The 27,996-nt window shown below is 41.0% G+C and overlaps 1 protein-coding gene across 5 annotated transcripts; it reads left to right on the top strand.

Annotated features, from left to right (window-relative positions):
* Positions 1-11: 11 nt before the first annotated feature.
* LOC101478687 (serine/threonine-protein kinase WNK1) lies at positions 12-27,980 on the top strand. Of its 5 annotated transcripts, XM_024803195.2 has the most exons (30): positions 551-664; positions 1,869-2,104; positions 2,301-3,123; positions 12,054-12,226; positions 12,811-13,031; positions 14,691-14,848; positions 16,364-16,452; positions 16,533-16,752; positions 16,874-16,975; positions 17,137-17,479; positions 18,008-18,141; positions 18,463-18,528; positions 18,921-18,956; positions 19,402-19,521; positions 19,760-19,858; positions 20,615-20,694; positions 20,784-20,943; positions 21,032-21,148; positions 21,233-21,346; positions 21,429-21,477; positions 21,588-21,731; positions 21,826-22,778; positions 22,876-22,947; positions 23,086-23,178; positions 23,289-23,607; positions 23,769-23,946; positions 24,035-24,228; positions 24,342-24,482; positions 24,587-24,816; positions 24,948-27,980. In XM_024803195.2, the coding sequence occupies exons 3-30, from the start codon at positions 2,338-2,340 to the stop codon at positions 25,308-25,310; spliced, it is 5,754 nt and encodes a 1,917-aa protein (XP_024658963.1). In that variant the 5' UTR covers positions 551-664; positions 1,869-2,104; positions 2,301-2,337; the 3' UTR covers positions 25,311-27,980. The 5 variants fall into 5 exon arrangements, with proteins under 5 accessions (XP_024658962.1, XP_024658963.1, XP_024658964.1 ...); XM_024803194.2 differs by lacking the exon at positions 551-664 and adding an exon at positions 12-214 and having other exon boundaries at positions 1,869-3,123; XM_024803196.2 differs by lacking the exon at positions 18,921-18,956 and having other exon boundaries at positions 1,869-3,123.
* Positions 27,981-27,996: the final 16 nt, after the last annotated feature.

The raw sequence follows: 27,996 nt of genomic DNA, 5'->3' as shown, positions 1-27,996 counted from the left end.
CTCCGCCGGCGCAGGCGCTTTGTGCTGAAACCGTTTCTCTATCTAACTGCGCTGCTTATTTGAAAAGCGAGCCCCAATAATCGCAGCTTCGGTTCTCACACTGGGGAACGTATCTACCTGACATTTAGCTACACGTGTAATCTACCTGTGTTCTGTTTTTTTTATCGCTGTGAGGACCGCTGAAACGCCACTGACCGTCACTTGTCTTATTGAGGTAGGTCGCTATCTGCCACCCGGCACAGCTCAACGTTAGCGCTTGGCGAGCTAACCTGCTAGCTACTAGCAATATTAAACTCACAAGCGCTAAGGAGTTAAACTCAGCTTATCATTATCAAACAGAAATTATTTTTTAAATAACGTAAGATAGTCTACCACTCAGCTATGGATATTTGACTTGAGTCAACAAATTCAAACAAACAAAATAAAATCGCTAACTGCGTAATAACAACAACAAACAAGCGCTAATGTTATCAGATGGCGTTAAATTGAATGGAGCAGCCAGGAGGCGGGTCTAAGCGCGTTAGGCCACAAGAAAGACCCGCCTAGCTAGCTTTGAGTAGATGGGTAACAGTCATTGCTTTGGTAGCTGTTCAACCTATTACACCGGTCTAGCGCATCCGGTGTGATGTTAACCACTCGGGGATGGAAACGGGACCCGAATATGGTAAAGTTGCGAATTATAGCTTATTTTTAACGCTTACAGCGGCGTTAAAACGACGAGAGTGGTGCCAGTAATGTGAAATTGTAAATTATTAAAAGGGAATATATTTAAAGACGTGACGCGGAAATTGGTCACCGTCGGTTATCGGTTCCCTGTTAAGGATTAGCCAGCGCCAGCTAACTAGCTGTTTGCTAGCCGTACTCGTTAGCTCGCTAACAAAGAGCCTCTCCTCCTCCTCGCTTTGAACGAGAAAGTCGCTGTAGCTATTTCAAATTGATGTGCTGTCGCACATACGCAATGAGGACAGATGTGTGTGCATGAGAGGATTAAATTAACTCCGACTCATATTGTGTTAATTTGCGCAGCCGTTTGTTTTATTTTTCTGAATGTTATTACAGCCAACGTTATCCGGTTTAGTTCTGACATTATGGTTGCCTGGTCAGGTAATGGCTGCAGCCGTGGCAGGATAAAGATGAATAAGTAACAAAATTTTCAACGCAAGGTTGCATGATTAAAGCAGGAGAGGAATGCCAAGCTGCCACTGCTGTCATAAAATGCTAGATGGCCCCTGTCTTTTGCGGATACAGTAAAAATGTTTATGGCCTTATGCGGCTTTAAGAAGTGTATTATAAACTGCGTTAGCCTTTCTGACAATATTAATTGACATTAAAAATGCTAATAATATTTTTCGCTTATATTGAAAACATTGCTTGCATTTTGTAACAAATCTCAGGTGCAGAATCAAATGTCATTGTCGCCTCCCTTGTCATATAGTTAAAATGCTTAGTTTTGCTGTGCAGTAGTTATAGATAATAGCTTGTTTAGTTAACCTGTCAGTTGAATTGTATTTTAATGGAGCACAGCTGAACAATACCACTTTAAAGGGAAATTTGCCATGTGTCACATGTGCTAGGGTAAGACCGAAAATCTTTTGAGTGTAGATCTTATTTCTAAACCATAAATGATCTGGTGGTTAAGTGTATTGCACTGTAAATGAAGTCATGTTTTAATTCTTAGATTCTGGTCTATAAGCTGTACTTAGCACTAAAACAGAGTTGTTAAACTTTTGTTAAACTGTATACACTGTAAATTCTGTCTGCAAGACTAGATTAGACTAGATTTTCACAAGTCTTGTTGACATTTGACATAATTTTGGCTACTTTTCAAAACATGTCAGGAAGCTTTTGTTTTGTATTTTCTCTTGCAGTAATACTGGACTGGAACAAATTGAGACTGTCAGCTCATCCCGCCTTTGCCTGGACTGGGGAGTTTAGTGCCTGTGCCTGTTGTAGGCTGTGTGTGTTTGTTCCTCACCAGTGATTCCTTATGCTTGATCGAAGCTGCACCCTGTGTCGTACAGGATGGATGGTGTGGACTTAAAGAGACCTGTATATCAACATCAGCACTTTGTGTTCTGCTGCAGTGTTCAGTCCCTCTCCATTTGTAAGAGAACGCATCTCGTCTTACACCTTCAGTCCCCGAAATATATTTATAAAGATAGTCTTTGAGCAATAAAAAGGGAGAGCTGGAGATAGACATTGTAAATCTTTCTCTTTTTTTCCTTTTTGAAGCACAGCTAGATATTGCTTACATAAGCCAAAATGGCAAGCATGAAAATATCCTTATTTTAATTTTTCAGTTATCGTACCTCCTTAACTCTTAGTGTGGGTGGTGGGATGTCGGAAAAGCCAGACGACAAAATGGTGAAGTTCCTGGCTCCCCCTCAGAAAAGTGGAAATGCCCCTAGTTCTGGTTCAGATTCGATGGTTGGTGAGGGTCGGCCAGTGGAAGTGAGACGCCGGCATCACACCATGGAACGCGATCGATGTAACCCTGAACACCGTTTTCTACGTCGCAGTGTCATCAGTGATTCTAATGCCACAGCTTTGGCCCTTCCTTTACCCAGCAAGATCCCCATCCCTACGTCTCAGCTGGTTCAGCCACAGGAAGCAGTCCTCCAGCAGCAAAAGACTGCTGGTACTTACTCACCCAAGACTGAACCAAGTTTATCTCAAAATGAGAAGTCTGTGGATGATGGAAAAGAGGGAGAAGGAAAAGATATAGAAATAGCCAGGGTGGCTGTAGTGCCTTCACAGCAAGAGCCTGCTAGAGTGCGTGACATCTGTGATGGAGAGGCAGTAGTAGCAGCTCACACGACACCCAGCCTGGAAACAGAATTGCCAATTCAAGTTGAACCTGAAAGCGGCACTGAGGTGAAGGTACAACACGAGGAAGGAGAGGAGGCAGATAAGGACGCCAGAGCCCGAGCAGAGGCAGAGCAGCGGGAAGCTGAGAAAAAAGTCCAAGAAGACATCGAGGAGGCTGAAACCAAAGCAGTGGGCACATCACCTGATGGACGGTTCCTGAAGTTTGACATAGAAATTGGACGTGGCTCTTTCAAGACAGTCTACAAGGGCTTGGACACCGAGACCACTGTGGAGGTGGCTTGGTGTGAATTGCAGGTATGAAAACGATTGTATACAACGATTGTACTTTGTAACACACACATATTGCCTCATTTCCCCCCGCTTTTTTTTTTTGTTTTTGTATTATTTTTTGTATGAGTCAAAATAATTTCCGTTCACCCTGTTACCTGAGCTGCAGCTACTACCATTTCCTTTCAACCAAGCATAGCCAGCATTTCCTGATTGTTTCGCTCTACATTTTTCATCAAAACAGCCAAAGAAAACTTCCCATTTCCTGATTTGACTTCACTCTAAGAGACTGGGAAGTTATTTGGTGCTATCAGTGCTTCTTTGATAAATGATTATTCCTTTATTCTTTGAACACAGGAAATTACCTTTTGACCAAATGTGTGCAGAATTGTTGTAGTCATGATAATGATTTTCCACACTTACTGTTCACACTGTTAGAGGATACTGCTAGAAAATCTAAATCTAGTTTCTGGTATCTAGTGTAGAAATATAGAAAATGCAACTGAGCAGATTCTTGAAACATCACTTTACTCCCAGATAATGGGACCTTTTGAAGCTTTGACTAAAATTACATAAAAGATTATAAATCTCAGAAATCCCATTACTACTACTGCTACTACTACTCGGCTAATAATGGCAACAGCAGGAATATTTAAGTTGACTTTATTAACATTCAGCGTTCTTAGTCACAGATCTGACCTTTGACCTACTTTTGAGTGGACTTGTTTTACCCCCCCCCCCCCCCCCCCTTTTTTTTTTTTTTTTTTGGCTTGTAAAAAATTTGTTCTGCTGTCTGTCCAGTTATAGCAACTATATAGCCCAGAGCAAAGTTTAACCTCATTCACCACATGAATGTTTGCTCTCACTGTCATGCTTTACCCTGCCATGAGAGCAGTAGGACTCACATGGCTGCGGAGAGAACCACAGTAACACATGCTCACTGGTTTCAGAACAATGTGAAGATTACGGGCAAGTTCCCCTCCCCCTCTCACACAATCTCACGCATGCTCAATGCATTCCTTTTTTGAATGCTTGCCTGAATGTAAAATGGGTCAAATTCCTCACTGAGGAATCTCCTGCAGGCTGACCTGCCAAGGCCTGCTTGTGAACCATCAGTCCACCTCCCACTCTCTTTCAGCTTTCTCACATTTTACTTTCCTAAATCTCAAATATCTTATGTATAATACTTGGGTGTTAGTGCAGTATAAGATGGGATACATTTTTAGTTGTGGTTTAAACTGCATTTAGTGGTGATTTTTTTTTTTTTTTTTTTTTTTTTTTTTTTTAAATTTAATTTGACCTCAAGACAGACTTCTTGCAGCCCCTGAACTTTCCACTAAGGTTGTTCATAGTAACATTTTTATTTTCTTCTTGAGCTCTCAGTTAGTATCACATCTGCAATTTGAGTGAACATAACATCTTACCCAGTAAATTTATGTTGAATTATTCAGAAGAGGGGGGGTTTCGGGGTCTGTCACTTCCCAAGCCAAATATGCAGATCCATCCGCTGTGGCGACCCTTTGGGAAATTAAGGGAGCAGCAAAAGCGTTTCCAAACAGCTGAGTTGTACTATTCTTGTTAAAGTCTCTTTCTGTCATTCTGCCTTTAGTTGAGCTAAATCTGCCACAACCTACTAAGAGAGAAGTCAGTTTGGGGTTTTAGAAAAGAGTGAAAGTGAACTGCTGCAATGGAAGGACAGAAACAAAAACCAGAACAAAGATACAGCTTCTAAAACAGAAAAAAAAAAAAATCTTTTATCTCAATATGAGACTGAAGAAGTCACTTGGATGGGTGACGAAATATTTCTCCCACTGAAAATGCTATGTCCAGATGAACAGAATCAACCTTTTGGGTTTTATCGCAATACTTTTGCTTTCATTAGTAATGAAACCCATAAATGTAACTGAATTCTAGTTAGGTTTTTGTTCACTTGGCCCTCTTTGCTTTTTTCCTTCCACTGCCACCTCAGAAGTTTCAGAGCTAGAAACTTCAGCTGTACGTGAGAAGCTGAAATCCCCTTTACACGTCAGAGGTTTTTAATGTAGTCCCACGGTCATCCAGGTGTTAGCATGCCTTCAAGATGTACAGAGATGGTAACACTGGGTGGTATATGTTTACACACATTATTTTATTTAGATATGTTATCTTACCCTAGTTTCATTAGTCCAGTGTTAGGGGCATTTGATGATACTAGAGGTGCATATATTTAACGTAACAATTACAATGAGATTTAAGATTGAGTTGTTTAAGAAAGGAGTAGAGATCCAAGAAGTTAATTTAATTGGCGTCCTGCTAATACTTGAGTCATTGATGCACAATAAAGCTTGCAACATATTTGTTAAGAATTTGGCGTGCCAGCTATGAGCAATAGCGTATCTTGTGGCTGCTTGCTGGTGAAACGAGCCAGGCAGGTTTCCCCTTATAGGACCTTCAGTTTATCTCTAACATGATTAAAATGAAATGGTCACATTTGTAGTCCCATGCCTTAATGCTCTTTATATACACATACACACACAAATAAACATGTAAATCTTTTTTTTTAATTCATACATTTTTTTAGAGATTATGTAGATGTAAATAAACCTTAAATTCTTCTGCAGTTTGATTTCACTCTGACCAAAGGCAGCAATTGCAGGATATGCAGCAACTTTGCCTGAAAACTGTCTTTGAAATTTTAATGAAGTGGCCCTGGCTTTTTCAACCTATAAGGCAATCTGTGCTATAATTGACTGAGAATTTTTATTTGTTCACCTTTATTCACCCACTAATGAACCCCCACAGTTGTTTCACACTGCAGACATGTCTGAAGGATAAGTAGGTCACCCCAGAGAGGAAGTTGAGGAGGGACCAAAAATAAAAAAAGAAGAAATTAAGGAACCTCCCCCTTTGGCTCACTATTGCATTTTCAACTATTCAGTCTTCCAGTTGCTGCTTCCACGCCTCCTTCCTCTCAAATACAGATTGAAAGATGAGTAAGAATACTCCAGGCATCCTGTATAAACTATGGCAGCCCTCTGTCCAGCTGGCCGATGGCATCCGCTGGAAGTGACATGCTACAAGTATTTTAACAGAGACCTCATCACATTTCATGAATCAAGGTTTTCAGGTTTACTGTAAGAGTTTAATTTTCTAATTGTGACAAATTTGGATAGAAATGTCACTGAGGAAAGCATTAATGGGATTGCTCACTAAAAGCACAAGGTAGGCGGTAAACCCTATCTCAGCCTGAGGTCAAACATTGGTGACACGAGGAACAACTATGTTGTACCAGTTTTACAAACAACAGTAGAACAGAAATACTTGGTGTGATACTGGTTCCCTTCTCACTCTTACTGTATAAAGGTCATGTCCTTTTTAGCTTGAGTCACTGATTTAGATTTTGAGAACACTATGGTAATTTCTAACCTTTATTCAGTCAGGGTCATGCAGAATATTTCTTCACAGAAAGAACATTTTTGGGTGGCTTTTTATTTAACCTGTAGGGAGCTGGTGAGGAAAAACTAACTTTGCAGTTGTTTTTTTTTTAATTGTATGGTTGGACTTTCACTCTTTGAATGCCATTCTGAACAAAAATTTTATTCCATAGGTTTCAAAGTGATACTATCAAACATATCAAATTTAAAAATACATTTAAAGCACCACATGCTTGAGTTTAGTTTGTAGAAAATAAAAGCAGCCACTGTAGTAGTATTGATCAGAAACATTTTAACAATATTCCCCACATGTTAAGGTTGTTTATTAATGGATGAAGGTTTTAAATACAGTTGCAAACTTAATGTTAAACTCTGCTTAAGTTTCAGATTTTAACAAATAAGAAGGAAGACAGATGACCTTTCAGTGGTTGTTTATCTATATAGTTTAAGAACTTTTTTTCTTTTTTGGGGTGGGGTGAGGGGTGATATACTCAGTAAGCACTGTATTGGTTTCTCTTCTAATTTGACTGGATATCTGTTTTTAATTCAAAGTCAATTAAAATGTGATAATAATACTATTAGATTGTGAAAGAGCCTGGATCTGGCAACTTTTTTTTTTCTTACTCCCTGATAATTTGCGTGGCAGTCACCGTGATCTTTGACCTCGATGTCATGTTACATTGTTAAGAGAACACCAAATATTTCCACAGATGCTGCATTTAATGCAACTAAATAGCAAACGGTGACACTTTTTAACATGGCTTTCAGCTGTTTGTCACATCTTAGCCAGAGGGCTCCATCTTGACCTTAGTGTCAGTGTTAGAGCCGAGATAGAGCCGATCCTCGGCATTATCGTTAGCATTTTTTCCTTTGTCTATTTTTAGGCCTGTTAGGTTATTTATACCGTCCTTTGCCTCGAAGCAGCATTTTCCACTCTGCTTTTGAGATACTGTAGTTAACTGTCCTTCACATTGCTTCAAACACCTTTTTTTAACACTTTATTTTTATTGGTAGTTTTGTATATTTTTTTACAAAACATTCAGACCCTTAACAAGTACAGAGCATCTAGGCTAGCAAAGACGCATTTAGAAGAAAGAAAAAAAAGACATCCATTTATGGTACAATCAAATCAAATAGGTGAATTACAGCAATTCACCTGTAATTCACCGGGAGGTCCGCCGCGGCGCCCCGCTCGCTCTTTCCCAGAAGGGCGTCCTCGGCTTGGGTACAGGGATGCGTGGCATTGGGTCATCCGCTCCCTTTTCCATCAACTTCTCTTCTTCAGGTCGTCGGATGCGTCTTGCGCGTTGTTGTAAATCACGGGCCTGTTTTCATAAAACACATGCAGTCTCGATGGATACAGTGTTTGGAAGCGGAGCCCCATCTCTTTTAAAATCCTCCTGATTGTGTTGTATGCTTTGCGTTTAGCTAAAATGTCACTGGGGTAGTCCTGGTCAAAATACACACGTCTCCCATTCAGCAGTATTTCTTCTTTGGTCCACGCAGAACGGAGCACCAAGTCCTTGGTCTTGTATTCCAAAAAATGAATCACGATAGACCTGGGTTTGGAGCCCGGTGGTGGCTTGGGGCCGAGTGAGCGGTGGCACCGCTGTATGCCCAGATTGGTGTCAGAGAGAGACAGTTCCTTCTTTATAAAATTCTCCATGAATTCGAGCATGTTGTCCCCTTCTTCACCCTCTGGTATCCCTTCCATAAGTCTCAGAAGATACATTTATGCATATTCAGTAATCAGTTGAAAGAGCTATGTTGTGCTATTACTGTGATAAAACTGATTGGGTACAAGTAGAATAAAAGGGTCAGTAACTACATCCAGAATAATTAAACATACTAGGAATGGTTATTCTGGAAGACATTGATATTTTAGTATAGTTTATGTTGGTCATTTTAGTTTTTCCATTGTTTTCAGTTTTTCTTGATGGGTTATTACTGTTTGGAAAGTCCCTGTCTGACATCGCTGCTGTTTTCTTTATCTAGTCAGTCACTCATTTTGACCCAAGAATATTTATTTTATTTAATTTGTAAATATCCTAAAGGCAACTAAATATAAGGGGAGAAATGCGTTGTTTAAAGTTCCTATTGACACAAAGTCACTTAAAAATGAAAGAGTTATTTTGACACCATTTCAGTTGACCTCACTGCACGGGATTTCTGGAGACAGTTGGGTACTTTCCCAGTGACAGTATAAGCAAGACATGACACAGACCAGAGAGCTCTTTAAAGTAACAGTCAAAAGAGGGTGTGATGTGTTGTCGTCCCTTTTTCGTTTAACTTTCATTGACAAAGCAAGGGAAAGGCGTGCCTGGAGTATGTGGAAGATCTTCATGTCCCTGACCATGTTGCACAGCCCCACTGCTGAGGGTCTTGTACCACCAAATTCTCTGGTGGGAACCTGTGATAAATAATTCTCAAGCTGAAGGAACATGTCGAATCAGCTTGGTTACCTTGTACCTCTCTGAAATCAGCTCACGGATAATAGCGGACCAAACGGAATGTAGCTTTGGCAGCTGTAGAAGCAAAAATGGGAATTCAAAAATTGAATTCAGCAAGGACATAAAGGATGGCTTTCACTCAGTGTTGGCAGAAATTCTGGCAAAACCCAAACACTTCAGAAAGGGGAAGCAGTGCTTTGTACACAGTGCATGCAGTGGAGATTGAGTGCTTCACGCTTCACCTGGACACAATTTGGGGTGTATAGGACATGCTAGAGTGGGGATTTCTATAGACCGATCAATTTTGTGCGTCTATAAAGTGAGCTAGGGGGATTTCAAGCAAGTTAAATTTGATCTTAACTGCAAACTATTCTGTTCTTAAAAGATTGCACCCCACCCAAACTGCTCTCAAATTACTGTGCACAGTTGTGGCAGGCTTGTAGCATGCTGGCTCCAGACTGGACCTTGTTTTTGCCTATTTGTTTTAAGGAGTTTCATGTGGCCCTTTTGAAGGCAGTATTAGACTTTGGCTTTGTCTTTTTATTCAGTTTGTACATCAGCATGTCATGGCCTTTACCTGCCCACCACCTACTGATGCCAACCTTTTTTTTTTTTTTTTTTCATTCTTTTTTTTTTTAATTTAAAAAAAAAAAGTTAAATGATAAATGATGGCCTATAGTAAAATCAAAGTAAGTTAAATATAAATATAATGTACATAGAGAGAGCGCTGCATAAACAAAACAAAAGTACCTCAGTAAAGTCTGGACGTTTTAGGGCTAGATCAGATGATCCTGAACTCCTCCCTGGTCCTAGTGATGTTCCATAGTGATGGTCGTAGTAGATGGCTGCCCCCTCCCTGAGCCTGGTTCTGCTAAAGGGTTCTTCCTGTTAAAGAGGAGTTTTTCCCTCCCCACCGTCACCAAGTGCTTGGTCATAAGGGGTTGCCTAGGGGTTTTCTTTTTATTATTGTAGGGTCTTTACCCTACAATATAGGATGTTTTGAGACAACTTGTTGTCACTTAGTGTTTTCTCTGGGCTGGAATGGTGATCACTCCTTCAGAGGCATAGGCTGCTAAGCCTGTACCAGAGGGGTGGTTTTGTACCTACAATGCAAATGCTTGTATTCATACAAAGGTTTCATATTTGGGCGGGTGGAGGTTTGGGTGTTGCTCTGAGGCTGTGAATACTGCTGTTGATGTTTTGCATGACTGTTTTGACAGAGGGAAAATTACTGTCCAGCTAGATAAATGGATAAATCCTCTGGAAAGTAGGTCATTAGGTCCAGTTGCAGTTTCAGTTGGTGGAACCTTAATTCTTCCATCTTCTGTCACTGGTGTTTCCTTTCAGTGATTCCAGATTTATTGTCCTTCCTTACTCCTTATTGTTGCTCCTCAAATTTTTTTTCCCTCAGTTTATCAATTTGTTTCCCTCAGACATTACGCAAACATCCAAGATATCTCCCGTTAAGGCTTTTTGGTCAGTTATGTTTTTGTTCAAGTGATGTCAGTTACTGGAACATTTTTGCTATCACATACTTGCAGTCAAGAGCTCACACTGCACTAAAACAATGGGCTGAATTTCCTGGACAGCCTGGCCTATGGCCAGTTTTACCAGGCTTGTTTAACTTCTATGGGTTTACTGCTCTGTAGTCATACAGCCTATAAATGTAGGTCATGCTAGCAATTGACAGGAAACTAGAGTTTTTTACCCTGCAACATTTTTGTTAATACCCAGAAACTACAGGAGGATTTAATGTCATTCCTTCTGCATGCATCAGTCAGTTGATGGAATTTTAAGTCACACTTGACCAACAATGCTATCAGGTGTACATACATACTGCTATGATTCATTGACAGTTCATCAGCTGACAGACACTTGACTCTTTGCTGAGAATACAGCGTCAGCCTCAGTTGCGCAATTGGCTCTATATATTCGTTGTTTATCTGTGATTGTTCACGTTTTAAATTGTCTTACTGACTAAATTACCATAGTTACTCTCATCTTTGGATGTGTGGCAGTGAAAATCTGAAACCATAACATGGAATCATGTATATTGATCGTGTTAACACGATTTGATAGTGGTGGAATAGGGGTTTTCTTGCTCAAAAAAAGATGACTCTGCACATGAGTACAGATCGTTTTCTTATACTTGACGTAATGTTTTGGGTTTGTTTGTTTTTTAAATTTCCCTGTTATTTTGGGCCATTCAATTAATGTAACAGGAGCCCTGGGCTAAAGTAAATTAAATGCCACTATCTGTCTTAAATCTTTAGTTACAAGGTTTTTACTTTAACTGTGTATTTTTAAAGTATATTTTTAAAAAAATTTTTTAGCCAAGCTTGATGCATTATTTCTTTGACATGATTGTCTTCATTGTGCTGATATCCCATATTTCTTACTGAGCACTGGCTCTTCTAGCATTTTGTTTTTCTTTACCCAAGGGCAAACAGAGTTGGGTGCGTTTTTTTTAGTATGCAGTCATCTTCAATAGAAAACAGGCAGCCACATTCCTATATCCTACTGTATTTTTCCTTTTAGAAGAAGAATGTATACTTTATTGATCCCCTTGGGGAAATTCCTCTCTGCATTTAACCCATTCACTCAGTGAAGCAGTGGGCAGCCATTGGGCACCCGGGGAGCAGTGTGTAGGGACAGTACCTTGCTCAGGGGTACCGCAGGGTAGCCGTTCAGTGGATTTGAACCACCGACCTTCCGATCATGGGGCCACCACTCTACCTACTGAGCTATCCCTGCCCCTCTTTTATCAAAGCATATGTGAAATTTTTGAAAAACTAAAAGCATCTTGAAAACCTTTTCTTAGTTAAACTGCTAGTGGATTAAGAAATACTTTGTATGAATGTGTCTTTGTAGGTTTTCATTCATCCAGCTTAGAAGCTCCAAGCCCCTTAGCCTTTGTAGGAATGGGTGAATTCAGATACTAAAGAACAGATGTAGAGTTCAGGTGTTCCTAATGATAATTTTTTTTTATTACCACACTGTACATTGTACCTTTTTATTATTCCGAATTACATGTGCATCTGTATAAATGGTGCTGCACTCACTGAGTGAAATCTTCCTTTTTCATCCCTTGTAGGATCGTAAGCTTTCGAAGTCGGAACGGCAGCGTTTTAAGGAGGAGGCTGGCATGTTAAAGGGACTACAACATCCCAACATTGTTCGCTTTTACGACTCCTGGGAAGGACCCTCCAAAGGCAGGAAGTGCATTGTGTTGGTCACAGAGCTCATGACTTCTGGGACACTCAAAACGTGAGTTACGGTGGCAGGGGATTTGTAGATGCAGGGCATATTCAGTATACACACTGTAATAGGATGGGTTCATCTTGTTTTGACTTACAGTTGATGTACAGATGTAAAAGTTCAGATGTAAAAAGCAAAACAAAAAAACCTCAAAACCATAATCTTAAAGTGGACTCTGAAGTTGATGTGGAGCCAGTGCAAGTGACATAGAACTTAGAAGACTTAGTTAGAAGCCTTGCAGTTGCATTCTGAACAACTTGCAGCTGAACACACATGATTGGTAGTTGACACTGAAGTATTAAATTGTTATATATTCATAAATTTTAACTTGGCTGGTCCGCATGTCAGTGTTAGCTTTTTAACTACTAGAAGTTAGCCGATAACCACAGAAGCAATGTAGTTAGCAGCTGATACATTAATGTGAAAACATGATCAGTCCAGCATGTGTGTAACATTAACAGACTGTTAATTTCACAGGATAACCAATTCTTTTTTATTAAAGTGTTTTTTCTCTCAAGAAAAAGCCCAATGTTTAAGCTGAAAGTATAGAAAGTATTTTACCCTAGTGAATAATATGATCTGCTTTCCTGTAGATATCTGAAGCGGTTCAAGGTGATGAAAATTAAAGTGCTGCGGAGCTGGTGTAGACAAATCCTGAAGGGCCTCCACTTTCTTCACACTCGGGCTCCTCCAATCATCCACAGAGACCTTAAATGTGACAACATTTTCATCACAGGCCCCACAGGGTCTGTCAAGATTGGAGACCTGGGACTGGCCACTCTCAAACGCGCATCCTTTGCCAAAAGTGTTATAGGTACGAATCCAGTGGGTTTTCTGTTTTCTGTCCTGCAATGGGACAGTACCTTTTCTGGGGCCATGATAACATGTTTTATGGAAAATTATGGTGTGTAGATAAGAGATTGTTTTTCTGACGATGTGGTTCAAAAACAGACCACAGCGTTTCAGCTGTCTCTCAAACCACAGCTCAAAAGGAGGCCAAATACTGTGGTAATCTTAGGAAGATAACCACAAGGTTTTCTCTCTCTGCACTCATACAGTAACTAATCAAGTTTGGTCTTTGTACAGAGTATTTCTGTTCTATGTTTCTCCACAAAGAGAGAGTTTTTTTTTTTTTTCCCAGGCATCTACTGAATGTAAGTAGCGCCTAACATTTCTACTACTGTTAAATATTAATATTATGGTAGTTGTCGTGCCTTCTTGCAGGCTAACCTGGCCATGGCAAAAGGTATGGCCTTTGCTCCTGTCTTAGACTGGTCTTTGTTCTGTGGTTTGGAAATATGTGGTCTGTTTGCCAGTTTTACCAATGATGTTTAACATCTCTTTCTATGGGTTTGCCTCAACAGGTTTTTTATTTTTATTTTTATTTTTTTGGTGTTTGTCTCTTGATGTTTTTGAAAATATTTGCAGGACTGCAGAATCTTTTTGCTCCATCTTTGTGTCCAGGGAGCTCTCCCCACTTTCTCTCTGTCAGCATTTTGCAGTTTGTTTGTTTTTTGTTTTGTTTTGTTTTGTTTTGTTTTCTTTCTTTTCTTTTTCTTTTCCCTTTCACAGTCTTGGGTATGCTTTTAAAATGTAGGCTCTAGCCTCAGCTGTGCCCCATTCTGCTGTTTGGAATGAATAGGGTACTGCTGTTCATTGAGTAAGTATGATCTTTTATGGGCCTGGTAAGTCTGACAGTGTGCTGTCATACGCATCAATATCAGAAAAATACATTCAAATAACCAAATGAGTTTTTCTGTGTAAGACCTGAGATTGAATATAAAATAATCTACTAATATAAAAAGGCTTATGTGCACGGACACACTGTTGAGCACTGTTACTAGCTATGGGATCTGCTTCTCTCAGCCTTGACCATAACACTTTCTTCCTGCAGGGGAGGATGAAATGGTAAGTCAGACATCGAAAGGTGGGTGTACTATAAAAGGGAATGTTATTGTGGCTGTAAGGTAAGGTCTTGACAAAAGTTATTTCCATAGCTAGTCCTGTTTACATTACAGGGTCAATTGGCATTACTGTGAACAAATTCCACTTCGGCATGGGTATTATTCCTGAGTGGTTCATTTTAGAGGTAATATTTGAATGGTGCAATGTTATTTATTCAGGCTAACCAGTGTGTCCTGCACATTGGTTATCTCAGCTACACGTGTATATCCCATCATGTTAAGGTCTTACACAGACAAACACGTGCCTTCTTCTCAACAGTCTAACTGAGCCCAGCTTCTCCCTCCTTTTTTGTTTTCTCTCTTTTTTGCTTTCTTCCCCCTTTTTTCTTTTTCCTCTTTCTTCCAACTTTCATCTCACAGGTTCTACTCCAGGGGATTTCAACAGGCTGGTCAATCTTCTCATCCTCCTCTTCCTCAACCCCTCATGGGTTAGAGGAGCAGAGGAGCAATGGGTTGTGAGAAGCCCACTCAATCAGTAAGGGAGTTCTGAATAGTTGTTTTGATTTAAGGTACCCCTGAGTTCATGGCGCCTGAGATGTATGAGGAGAAGTACGACGAGTCAGTGGATGTGTATGCCTTTGGAATGTGCATGCTGGAGATGGCCACCTCAGAGTACCCTTACTCAGAGTGCCAGAATGCTGCACAGATCTACCGCAGAGTTACCAGCGTAAGTCGTCTTTTCAACCCTCCAGTCACCCCTCTGCCCTGCGTTCACCTCTTCCTGTGTGCCAAGAAGGCTAATGTCCACTTCTGGAATCATTTCATGTTCCTGCTGACATGTCTTTAGTTTGCATTACTTTTATTTCTTCTGCTCTGATAATACTATTTATCTTCTTATTCTGTTTGAAGAACCTACAAGTTTAAAAAGAACAGAAGCTATTAATCCTAATAATCCTCCCTTGTCTTCCTTCTTTCCTGTATGTTAATTAAGCCATTAGAGTTGACTAATATAACACTAAACAAGTTCAGACCTGCTGTTTTCTGAATAACCAGCATGAGTCTTGTATGATCCCAGAGGGGCAGTGACTGTAAAAGGAAAAACACATTTTGTTTATTCATACGGATCATACTAATGATCCGCAGTCACCTATGGTTCATTTTCATGCAATCACTGGACACTTGGAGATAAAGCAGTTGAACTCACTCTGAGAGTGCTAGCTATAAAATTTCTTTTGAAGTCTATAGCAATACCTTCAGTTTATCATTAACCACAAAATAAAAATGGTCTTTCCACTCTATTGAACAGAGCATGTTCTTTGACATTTACCCCTGTGCTACGCTGAGTCATTGGAGTTATAAAAGCTTTTAAGGATGTAGTGTCACATGCTCTGGCTGTATTGTTAACTGCAGGAAAAATTGACTTTTTTCTTTCTTTTTTTTTCTGGCTTTTAACTCAACTGCTCAGTTCAGTCTTAAATTTTCCGGCACTTTCATTTGTCATGGCTTCAATTCATCGCCTCTCACCAGCCGTCCATTACTTTCTTATGCACTGTTTCTTCCAACCACTTATATTTCCCCTTCCACTCAAACGTGCATCTTGGTCAGTACCCCCTATTTTTGATGTTTGACCTTTTCTGAACATAGTAAAGTATCTGCATGTTCATGCTCTTCTTTAAAAAGGAAAAGGTTTCTCTGAGCTCAGCTAAATTCAGAGCTTAAAGGCAAGTGAGTCTGCAGGCTAGCAGTATGACATTAGAAATATTTTAAAAGCTATTGCTTGCCCAGTAGGCATTTTGCACCAGTGTTGAGATTGTACACCTACGTTGCATATAATACTAAGTTTATTGTTTTTAAGGCACAAATGGAATGTGGGAAGTATAACTTGTAAAACTTAAATTTATCAATGAGGAAGGATTGGATGACATTTAAAGAATTTTTTTTTAAAATAAATTTTGAAATGGAAAAAAGAAAACAAAAGACGCATTATTAAAAGCTGTTGAAAATTCCAAACGGGGTTCTTTTAACTTTCCAGGCAGAAAGAATTTCTTTCTCTTCACATTCTTTGTCAAAAGTGAAAGGGGAAGTTGGGTTAAGATGTTTGTCACTTCAAATGCCAACTGTTTTTGGTAGTGATATCAGGTCTCTGAGCTGAAAAACACAACAAGGTATGGGGCATTATCCAGTATAAGAAAAGATGCGGTGAAGACAATCATTCTCATTCAGAGTTCTGTGTTTCCTTTAGGGGGTGAAGCCAGGCAGCTTTGACAAGGTGGCCATTCCTGAAGTGAAGGAGATCATCGAGGGATGTATTCGTCAGAACAAGGACGAGAGGTCTCTTACTGAGCAAGTTCAGGGTGGTCTGCCTCACTACAAAAATGTCTTTTTGCTCACTGCTTGTTTCATTTGCCTAGGTACTCGATCAAGGACTTGCTGAACCATGCCTTCTTCCAGGAGGATACAGGCGTGCGTGTGGAGCTGGCAGAAGAGGAGGATGGAGAGATGCAAGCTATTAAGCTGTGGTTGAGAATTGAGGATGTAAAAAAACTCAAGGGGAAGTACAAAGACAGCGAAGCCATTGAGTTTTCTTTTGACCTCATCAAAGATGTTCCAGAGGATGTGGCTCAGGAAATGGTGAATTGAGCTTTAATGTTCTAGGCAGACTAATTGTGTTGGTGCATGACAAACAATATGTTTGTTTGTTTGCAGTTTTTAAACGTTTACTGATGAACCTTTTGTCGCATTTTTGTTATAGGTTGACTCTGGTTATGTGTGTGAAGGTGACCACAAGACCATTGCGAAAGCCATAAAAGACAGAGTTTCTCTAATCAATCTTAAGAGGGCTCAGCGGAAGCAGGTATGATCGTTGCCCATCTACTGTTATGGTCACTGTTTACGTGCATGATTTTGTTAGATTTTTTTTTTAAATCTCAGCCACATGATCTAGGTGATATGCTTTAGTGTTTTCAAGGTGGGGTTCTTCTGGGTGATTTTATGTGTTCTCTCCTGTCTTTAAAGGTCAGAGAAGATCAGGAGAAGAGAAGGCTTGAAGAAGAACAGCAATCACAGCCCCCACAGCAAACAGGCCAACAGTCTGGCATAGAGGCGACTCAGTCACAGCCCGTTTCACAGCATGCATCTTACATGCCTCCACAGCCTAACCAACAAAGCTCACAGATGTCTGTCCAACCAGCAGCTCAACAGGGCCTTCAGACGTCTAACTACAACACTCAATCGCAGGGCGTTTCTTATGTTCCCCAGTCAACTGGGCAAATCCCAGTACAGAATCAGAGCTTAGCTGCTGTTCAGCCAGAGTCCGAAGAGCCCGAGAGTGACCAGCAGCTGCAGCACACTGGAGGTGGTATGTATCAAAGTAACAACACTTAACACTTCAGCGTATTGAAAATAAATATTGAGTATAAAAACTGAGTCAAGCAATCCCCCCCCCCCCCCCAAAAACAAACAAACAAACAAACAAACAAAAACAAAACATGGAAGTTGCTGGTTTGTGTGTTTGTTTTTCGTTTAGCTTAAAATAAAGAGGAATAATAACCAGTTTGGTTTTAGTTAGTACCCCACTTGCGCTCCTGCGTCCTCATGACTCCATGCAGTCACACCTTGTTGCACCAGTGCCCTGCTGCAGAGCCTATACATAACCATAATTTCACAAGCATACCAAGCAATGATTTTTTTTTTTTTTCAGGAGCTCAGAATAGTATTGTATTTCCCCTGTGCATACACTACGTATACTAGTTGTTGTACTTAAGTGAATTTATTAAAACATATTCTGAATCTGTTGTTTAAGGGGAAATGGCTAAAACATTGTTACTTTAAATAATTCTACAATCTTGAGTCTTCATAAATTAACCTTTTTGTCCTTTTTTCACAGCTTGGGACATGGGAGATAGACTAGCAGGTTCCTCTGTTGTTACTGAGGCTCAGCCCTCTCAGTCTGGAGTATCCTACAGCTCTTCCACTACTCAGACACAGAGTGATCAAATGCAGCAACAGCAGCTGGCAGTGGTGAGACATTAGTGCATAATAATGTGTGTTGTGGGTGATTTTGTTTTGGAATATTGTCTGTATTTTAAACCAAATGTTTAAGTTGCAGATTGGGGTTCTATTTATTGATTATCTATTTTTCCCATATCCCAAATGGCCCTTTTTGTTGTTGTTGTTGTTGTTGCCCTCACCACTGCTGAATGTACTTTTCCCTGTTACATGTAGACAGCTGTCACATGGCCTACCTGCAGTGTGTCTAGAATTCACATGCATGTGTTCATGATACAGTTTAGGGTCCTAGGCTTTTCTAATTTTTAGAACATGTGCTTTTATCTGTTGCAGGGTGGTCAGTCTGAAGTTGTTCCTGTTCCAAATGCCAACCAGACCGTCCCATTGACACCTGCACAGGTATATATCTATTAGTGTATGTCTAAATGTCTTTGAAGAGTAACTTCACACTACATGAAAACTTTTGCTTCACTGACATCCTCCATAAAAGCAAAGCTTGTGTTAATATCAGGTTCTGCATAACACCCTGGATACACTTCAGTATCACACCTGCAAATCTGAACTTCAACCTGTCAGAGTCAGCAAAAACAAGATACTCACTCACATTGTGTGAAGTTAAACTTTAAAGCCTATATTCTTCGGTTGGGTGGCTGCGAAAGCAGAGCTGAGAGTTTCCTGGCCTGATCTTTTTTTTTTTTTTTTTTTTTTTTTTTTTTTTTTTTCTCCTTTAGGTCTCTTTTCTTTTATCGGGTTTTCTACTCTTACACTTTGCTATGCTTTGTTTCTTATAGTATGGAGTTTACTACCAATCATCGCTCCCCCCTCAGGTAGATGAATACAATACACCCACAGTATTTCAGACAACTTGTTGTAGAAAACAAAATGCACTTATTATCAGTACTGGTCTGTACGTCAGGCTCTGGTAGGGTTGATGTAGCGGGTTTTTAGAGAAAAAATAATGTGAAATATTAGACCTTTAACATGTCTGCAAAACTCACTTTAGAGTTGACTTTGATTAATCCACACCTCAGTGGTGGCAAATAATACATCTGATTCAACTAACCTGATTCATACAGCTATGTTACTTAGCAGGTAAGTACAAGTCACTCAGCAAAAGAGCCCAAAGGAAATCTCTGAAAGGTTTAGATTGTAGAGAAACCAGACTTTCAGGAAGTTGCCTTAATGCCAGTCTGATGGTATCAGCTTTTATCTCAACCTACCTTTTTAAATCCTGTTTCTTCCCCTGTATCATTATGTGATCTGTTCATTTAGATTCCCTCCCAACAATCGACAATGGCCCCATCTTCTCACCCGCAGCAGCAGTCAGAGAGCACCAGTGCTCCACAGAGCTCTCTACAATCACAGGCACAGACAGGAGCTCAGCATTTACAGGTGATTTTTCCCTCCCTTGCTGCTCTTTAACATGCAGCAGCTCACTTATTTTAAGACGCATTCTAACATGTCCTGTTTTGCTTCACCAAACTATAGTATAAATGTGATTCTGTCCATTTTTTATGTCTTTTTCTTTCTTTTTTTTCTTGTTCCTTTTCTTCTCTCTGAATGCTCTAATTACCACAACTGCCCCCCATTTCTTCTCCTTTGCATGTTTCTTATTTTGCATGACTCTTAGTCTTGGGCCAATGATCCAAGTACTCCTATCCTGTCTCCACCACTCAACGCAGAGCACCTATACTTCCTCTATCAGGCCTCATGCCTTTCTGTTGTGCAGGTACTCTGACTTGTGTATGCTGATGTTTCTTGGTCAGGCGTGAACCATTTGGTTCAGACCTGGTTCCTGTTCCTTTAAATGTTCTGTGTCCATTTTCTTTTTTTAAAAGTATTTATTTTTGTTGTTGCTGTAAATTCATGTAGTTTCTGTCATAGTATCAGTTAACATTATCTTAAGTAGGGTGTTGCTTAATGATGCATGAAACTAAATAGTTTATTTTGAGCATCTCATGGCTCTTTTTTGCTTCTCATCTGTGAACTCTCTCCATACTCTTTCACGTGATTCTTGAATAGGTGGTAGAAGAGAGAGAGAGAGAAAAGAAAATGGCCATAAACAGTGTATTTTGTGACACCATGAAACAAACAATGGAGTGTAATATGAAATGATAGATGTTTTCATATTATCATCTGATATTTTTCTTCATATCACACAGCCCTAGCTGTAAGTGGGATTAAACATAATTAATATCCATATAAACACAGCAGTGACAGAGGGTTACATTCAGATAGGAGCTGAAATAAAAGCTCCATATCACAGCAGTATTTACACTCCACCTGAAAGCTAAAAAATGGAGTCTCTTGCAACTGCCAGTTGCATGTTTCACCAGATTAAAGAGCTCCATCTAGTGGATGATATGATTTAAATTAGTGTACAGTTAATGCTGTGTAACCACTTGAAAATTGTATTGTGCCAAACAGCACTAGAACCTGCTTTTGAGGTGAAGTGTTTGACTTCTTAATGTTTCCTGTGTGTCAGGCTCCTGTGAGTGTTCCTCAGTCCACACCAGTGGAGCAGCCAGTGGGATCTTCTTCCCTAGCACCACCGTCTGTAGATAGGTAAGATGCAAGTTATTTTTTTAAAAGTCTGGTTTTCTCAGCACTGCGCAGCTTGTAAAACCTTCCTTTTGTGGATTTGTGTGTTTTAGCTGTCCATCAGATGCAGCTTCGGGTCTTAGTGATGGCAATGATGGTTCTACATCAGGAGGCCGCCATGAGGGACGCTCGCTGAAGCGGCAACAGCGGCGATCTGTACGCAGTCGCTCTCGCCACGAGAAGACGGCAAAGGCCAAGCTAAATGTTCTTAGTGTAAGAATTTTAACTAATGAGAATGTTTACATTCTTTTTTTAAGCTCTTAGTCACTGAACAGTTTTAATATAAGTAAATGTTTCACAGATCTCTAATATGGGAGACAGAGTAGCAGAGTGCCAGCTGGAAACGCACAACAGGAAGATGGTGACCTTCAGATTTGATCTTGATGGAGATAATCCAGAAGAAATTGCCCAGATTATGGTAGTAGTGCTTCTTTAGTTGTCACTCAAAAGATATTCACATAGTTTATTCAGAGCTATTGATCTTTTCCGTTTTCTCTTCCAGGTTGAAAGTGAGTTCATCTTGGAGACTGAGCGAGAATCATTCATTGACCATATCCGTGAGGTCATAGAAATGGCTGATGAGAAAGGAGAGCGCATGAAGGACAGCTTTCCTCAGGTATTTATTCACTACACGTCTCCTGTTAGGTGAATAACTATGACTGCCTGCGAACCCTCACTATGATTCTTTCTCTTTGCAGATGAGTGACCTCCAACAACAACCTGAGTTGTCTGTTCCCATGCTACCAGGTAAGCAAACGTGTCAGAAATATAGCTTTGTTCAATTCTTTTTTTCTTTTTTGTTTTTGACTTTACACTCATATTTGGACCCCCCCCCCCCCCCCCCCCCCCCCCCCCAGGTATTTCCCCCAGCACTACAGCCCAGGTGGTGCATTCAGCAGGACGTAGGTTCATCGTCAGCCCAGTGCCAGAGTCTCGACTCAGAGAGCAGTTCTTTGGAGGCGCTTCAACCAATACCTCAGTTGGAGAAGAGCCTGTTACAGGTGAAAGGAGCTTATTTATCTATTTGTAGCTTTCGATTTAAATGTCTTTTTTGTTTACAATTCATCCTCTTTTTTTTCTTTTTTTTTTTTACAGCTCCTTTGGTGTCATTGGGCCTGTCTCTCTCTGCTCCATCAGCAACTCTCCAGCAGGCCTTTAATGAAGTAAAGCAGACTCGTATTCAGAAAGGCAAAACATTTGATGCCTCTGCTGCTGAGCAAGAATCAGTCACTCCCCACTCCGAGGCTGTCCCAAGCTCTAACAATATCACGACTTCTGTCGAGTCTGTAGCTTCCACCACTACTCCCACATTTCCTTCTCTGAAGTCTGGTGCAGCATCCTCGCCACCTTCGTCAGCTTCACCTGGGAGGGTTTCCCCTACACCAGTGTCTGTGCCACCCCAAACTGCTGGGAGTGACTGCAGTCCACCACCTCAGTCCTCCCATGAAACGACCCCTTCACAGTATCCAATAGCTGTTAACGTCCCTCCTTCCTCTGTTTCTCCTCCATCTACACAGCCCTCTGTCCCTGCTGTAATTGGATCTCAGCTGGGCAATAGTTCTATCTCCTCTGGCTCATCCAGTACTACTGGAAGTGTTCCTGCACCAGAGCAGCAGCCATTTAATAGTGCTGTTGCATGTTCTCAGCCGGTGAATTCATCCAACCATGCACCACAGAATACAGCCACCCAGCCCCCACTCCCCACCAACCAAAGCCAAGCCCAGCAGCAGCCAGTGGAGTCAGAAGGGGCTGAGATTCAGACAAAGACCGCTGGCAGAGATGACATCCATGCCCTTGAGCAGAAGCTTCGGTCTCTTTTTAAAGACCAGAGCTCTGCCTCCCAAGCACTGGATTCCAGTCAGAATGCAGGGACCTCCTCTCCTCCCACTGGGACTTCTTCCCCTCCACCCGGACCTGCCTCTGTGCCCCCTTCTAATCTTCCCCTCACCTCTGGGGCACAAAGTGTTCTGGGCCCGACAACCACTCCAGGGCAGATTGTAACTGTGGCAGGACATGCCCAGACTCCTCCAACGAAGCCCAGAGCACAGGTTAATGAATAATGCACCATCCTAAAATAAATCACTCACTGTTTTATTCTGATGATGTGTCATAACAACTATGTTTTAATTTTCCATGCTGGCTCAGACTTTACCTGGGGGTTTTGACCAAATTTCTACAGCTTCGTCTGATGTGCCCCCATTTCCTGGACCAAATCAGGTTAGGGCTATATTGTCTCTGCAATGATTCCTGTGCCATTAGCTCTGTTGATTTATTTATTTATTTTATTTTTTTAAACTAGCATAGGATGCTGATGTACTACTTAATGTGTTCCTTATATCTTTTATGCAACCACAGCAACCCCTAGATAATTTGGATGCCCAGTTGAGAAGAGCTCTAAGTCCAGAGACGGTTCAGGAAGGCAATGGTGTCATTGTAGGACGTTTCCAAGTAAGTTTTAGTTCCAGCTTAAATTAATGTGCCTAATTCATTCTTAGAAGCTTAAATCCCATAAAACATCAAGCTCAGTTTATTAAAATGATCTCTTCCTTCATACTTAGGTCTCTATTGCTCCTGATGGTGCAACCAGCAGTGCTCAAGATCCATCCAGTGTTGTTTCATCCTCTTCCCAGACGCCGTCCTCAACGTCCTCTTCTTCTTCTTCCACCTCTTCCTCTCCCTCCAGTCCAGAAAATACCTTTCACCGATCATCTCCTCTGCCTAAAGGACTCACTGAAGTTAATGCTGTCGATGGGGGCTCTTCTGTTTCTGAGAGTCAGCCCACCACTATTGGGCGCTTCACAGTGTCCACGAGCACCAGTGCGACATCTGAGCCAACCGCTGCCACTGGCTCTAAAGTGGGACGATTTTCAGTCACAGGTGTGCAGCAGGTTCACAAAAAGTGTGAAATTAAGTAATAAATTATTTAACTACTGATGTTAATAATCCGTTATTTTAATCACACCAATTGATAGAGATTAACCTATTATAACACAGTAATGACCTTTTATTTTTCATGTATTTATTTATTTTTAACCCAGTGACCCCTGGTCCAGCAGCTAGCTCCAGTCCAACACATGACTGCAGCGTGCAGAATGGACCATCATCCTCAACTTCTGATTCTCATGTCACACATCCACATTATAGTAGTGGGAATGATGATGACTCGGAGACTGATGATGAAGCCTTGCAAAAAGAAATCAGTCGTCTGAGGGAGAAGTATGTTACATATTTGTTGTCCTGTCTTATGTAAACTTTGCTTCACAGCTCAGGGGAAATTTGGCTTTAATTTTCTGTCTCTCCTCAGACACATGATGGAAATTCAGGCCTTGCAGGCTCGTCAGAAAGAGGAGATAGAGGGCCTGTTCACTCGCATGGGAAAAACTCCTCCTCCTTCTGTGCTCTCCCCTGCTGTGGCCATGCCTGGAGGACGACGAAGGCTAAAAAGCAAAAGTCACAAATCGGCTCGCAGTAGTGGACAGCCCAGCCCTGTACACTCAGGTAATATGATACACAATCTGTTTCTTGTTATGCGTCCTTTGTTTTTTCTTTTTTTGAGTATGTCAGTGTTCTCTTGTTTAAATATTGATTGTAATCTGTATTGTAATCTTCAGCTCAGAGCCAAGGTTCAGAGTCCCCTCCAAAGCAAAGTTCAGCCTCAGTAACAGAGACCTCAGAAATTGCAGCAGAGTCTGTAACACGGTCACAGCTCACATCCTCTCCATCCATGCCAAGCCTCAGCAATTGCTCCACAGGTATGTGCAACTCCAGCTTTTAACAGTCAGCTGCTTCATTTGAATTTTATGATGTGCACTAGAAAATTCAGTTTACATCTGATGCCTCTTGTCTATATATTTAGGATCAAGTGGGATTAGCTCCACAAATGGTTCAGGACACTTGCAGGCTGAGTGTTCTACCCTGTCCCAGGCCACTGGAGCCCCTCCTGCTGGCTCTAACACCCAGAAGGGTAAGGGGACCTTCACTGACGACCTGCACCAACTGGTGGATAACTGGGCCAGGGATGCCATCAGCCAATCCCAGGGGAAGAGAGGCCCTAAAACTGGAGCACAGGGAGGGTTGGGACTTGATGTAAGCATTTGGTATTCTTTGAATGTTTAAAAAAAAAGTCAAAGTATTTCATGACTGTGTTTTTAATGTTTACTTTTTTTTAGTACTAATCGTGCATATTGAACAATAACAATTTTTCTTTAACAATGCAGATCATCCCTCCAGCCAACATTGGCCGTAAATTCTCAGCTCCAGGCTATCTCGGCCCACCACATTCCAACACCACGTCCACTCACCTCCCCAACCCAACCAATCCCTCTGCTTCTTTGGGTCCTCGCAAAGGCTCCCTGGGTCCAGTTGCCCAGGGGTACGGATATACTTCAGTCTCGTACAGTGCTCCTCAGTGGGCAGGACCCACACCAACATGCCAGATGGTTAACCCGGGACAGCCACTAACACAGTACCAGCCATCTACAGCAACTCCAGTGTCTCTGCACCAAGGTTACCAAGTGGGAACTACATCAACCCCCCAGAAATCAGTCAACCCTGGAGGGTCCAACCTGAGGCCTACGTAACCCAGTCTGAGCCCTGATTGAGGCTGAGATGAAGGGCCACACAGGGCAGAGGGGACCAGACAGTTGTAGACTGAGATCACAGCCTCTCTTTGTGGCTTACTGGCTAACTGGCTTGGTATTGTGCATTTTATTTTTAACTTTTATCATTGTGTATTTTTTTTTTTTCTTTAATAGCTGACCTGTGTGGTTCAAGTCCTCTCAGGCAGAACAAAGTCTGTCTGGCAATTGGAGGGAAAGTGCAATACACACCCACAGCACAAAAAGTCTAACACTTATCCTGCCATTAGCTGTGGAAACGAGCTGTGACGTATTGGCCCAAAGGCACAACGAACAGCAGCCAAAGATGTTGCTGGAGAGCCGATCTTTGAAGGGGAGAAGTTGGTGAGGGATTGTGGTTCATATCCTTATTTGTCTGGACTTTAAGCTGAGCTGGGACTTAAGATTGTTCCAGTAGTCCACCACAGAAATCTGTGTGCACACAGACAGACTATACATCGAACTCGTTGGGATTGGTTTGGAGGGTAGGTTAAGTTGTCTGTTAAGGAGGAGGAGAGAATGTGAGTCTACAGAGAGTGGGATAGTTGGTTTGTCCCTGATGGATAATTACTGTGAATGATGCTTAGGAGAAGAAAGACTTGGAAAGTTTGGAGTGTGATGGAGGGTAGCAGTACGAATACATCCCAATAAAAATGCAATAATAGCATAATCGACAAACTGCCCCTTGTAACTGTGGCCTTAATCTAAAAGAAACACATTGGCTTTGTACATAGACATTTCTTGACTGGGTTATGATTCTATGTTAAACATATTTATGTCTCTGTGAAAGTCTGGTGTTGTGTGACTCGAGTTGTCTATCATACTGATTTATTCATGCGAGTAGATCTGCGAGATAATAACACGTGGTCCTGATGTTGACCACCATTCAGAGAATTGAAGAGGTGATGCTGCTGTAGATCACAATCTGAGTATTAGGTGTTAGCAGGGTGACCCCCCCCCCCCCTTTTTTTTTTTTTTGGTAAGGGACACATTAAACCACTTCACTTAGTGCTTAGCTGTGAGATATGTGCAGTTCATATCATACAAAGTAAGAGTTTTGTCAGGATAGTATTTGAGGAGGGTTTCATACTCTTGAGGGGAGCGAGACCACTTCTTGATCCATTTTTCTTTTCTTAGATGGTGCACAGTACATGTATAAACAGCTTGTTACTGAACTCATATGTCCCAAAATATTTTTACCCATAACATCTAGCTGTGGCCTCTGAAATCACAAGTGTCTGGGGTTCTCTCTTTCTGTGGTCTGTTTTTTGTATGCGTATATTTAATAAACAACAACGTTCTTTATGGACTTGTATTCAGCCATCAGATTTTGATGTTGTTTCACTGTAATTATTATTAAAGGTTGTTAAACAACATGTAAAGGAATATTAAAAAAAAGTGCAATTGCAGGGTTGTTATTGGTATCATACTCGCCATGCAGGAATAATCCTGCAGTTTATTAAGCTTGTCTCTTTATGACTGCCCTGCCCCCCTCCTTTTTTTGGCTTTTTCTTTCTTTTTTTCTTATTGTAAATATAATTGTGAGGTAAATGCTTTCAGTTTGCTCTCACTAGAGTATGTTCATTGTGACCCATTCTAAATGCACATGCACTCTAACCTGTAAACATGAGGAACACTTTAGTGCCTTGCATCCTCACTAATGAGAAGTTCCAGATCCATCCAGTCCTGTAGCTGTGACTGTATTACAGAAAACCAGTTTACTAAACCAGTATACAGTTTAAACACCACCAGATGCAGCCAGCTCAGAGCATGCAAAACTGAGGTAGGTGCCGCATGCAGGACAAAGAGCACACTGAGTAAAGTGGACAGTTTCTTTCCTCTCTACAGTTACCTTTGTGTTGGTTGTTCGATCAGCTGTGTATTTGTATTTGGCACATGTGTACGCGGGTTTGGATGGTATTTGTTTTTCCAGATTTATCATTAAACCTTTTCATAGAAGAACTTGTTTGGGCAGTGAGCGAGCTGCGCAAAGGTTTAAAATTCTGTCACGCTAACCCGACTTCTATCTCACCACCTCACGAGTGCCATGCTGTCATCGTGATTTTTGGTTTTTTTGCCTGCTTGTAGATTGAATGAATAGTTGAACTTCTCTAGAGAAAAAAACAAGTTACTGCAATGCAGAATATGCAATGTTCAAAGTTTTGTAGGGACTGAGGGGTATTGGACACATTTGCATGCTGATGAGGGTTGTTACGGATTTCAATGTTTTTGATATTGGATTATTTGTTTTGTTTTTTTTATTATTTGCCTTTTTATGAGTGTTGATCTGCTCAATTGCTATTCATTAATATCACAGGCACAACTTCAGTATGAGACTATCAGTGTATGAGTTCTGCATGCCGACTTTACTGGTGTTTAATCTTACAAATGGCAGCCAGTGCACCACTGTACAGCACAAGCTCCCCACAAGAAGTTAACATCCATATGCTACTCTGCTATATCAGTAATTATCACAGATCTCTACAGTACTGTTTGAGCCTACTGACACGCAGTTATACTCTTATTTCTGATCCCCCCTTACTGACTTCCTGTGATCCAGTGTCTGTTTTGTGTATGTTTTTCACATTGTACAAAACTTAAAAAAAAATAATAAAAGAAATCAGGTAAAAGGCACGTTTATGTGTGTTTG

Source organism: Maylandia zebra, linkage group LG7, assembly GCF_041146795.1.
Source record: "Maylandia zebra isolate NMK-2024a linkage group LG7, Mzebra_GT3a, whole genome shotgun sequence".
Lineage (NCBI taxonomy): Eukaryota > Metazoa > Chordata > Actinopteri > Cichliformes > Cichlidae > Maylandia > Maylandia zebra.
Note: the sequence above shows the minus strand (reverse complement) of the source record. Positions and strands in the feature narration are given on the sequence as shown.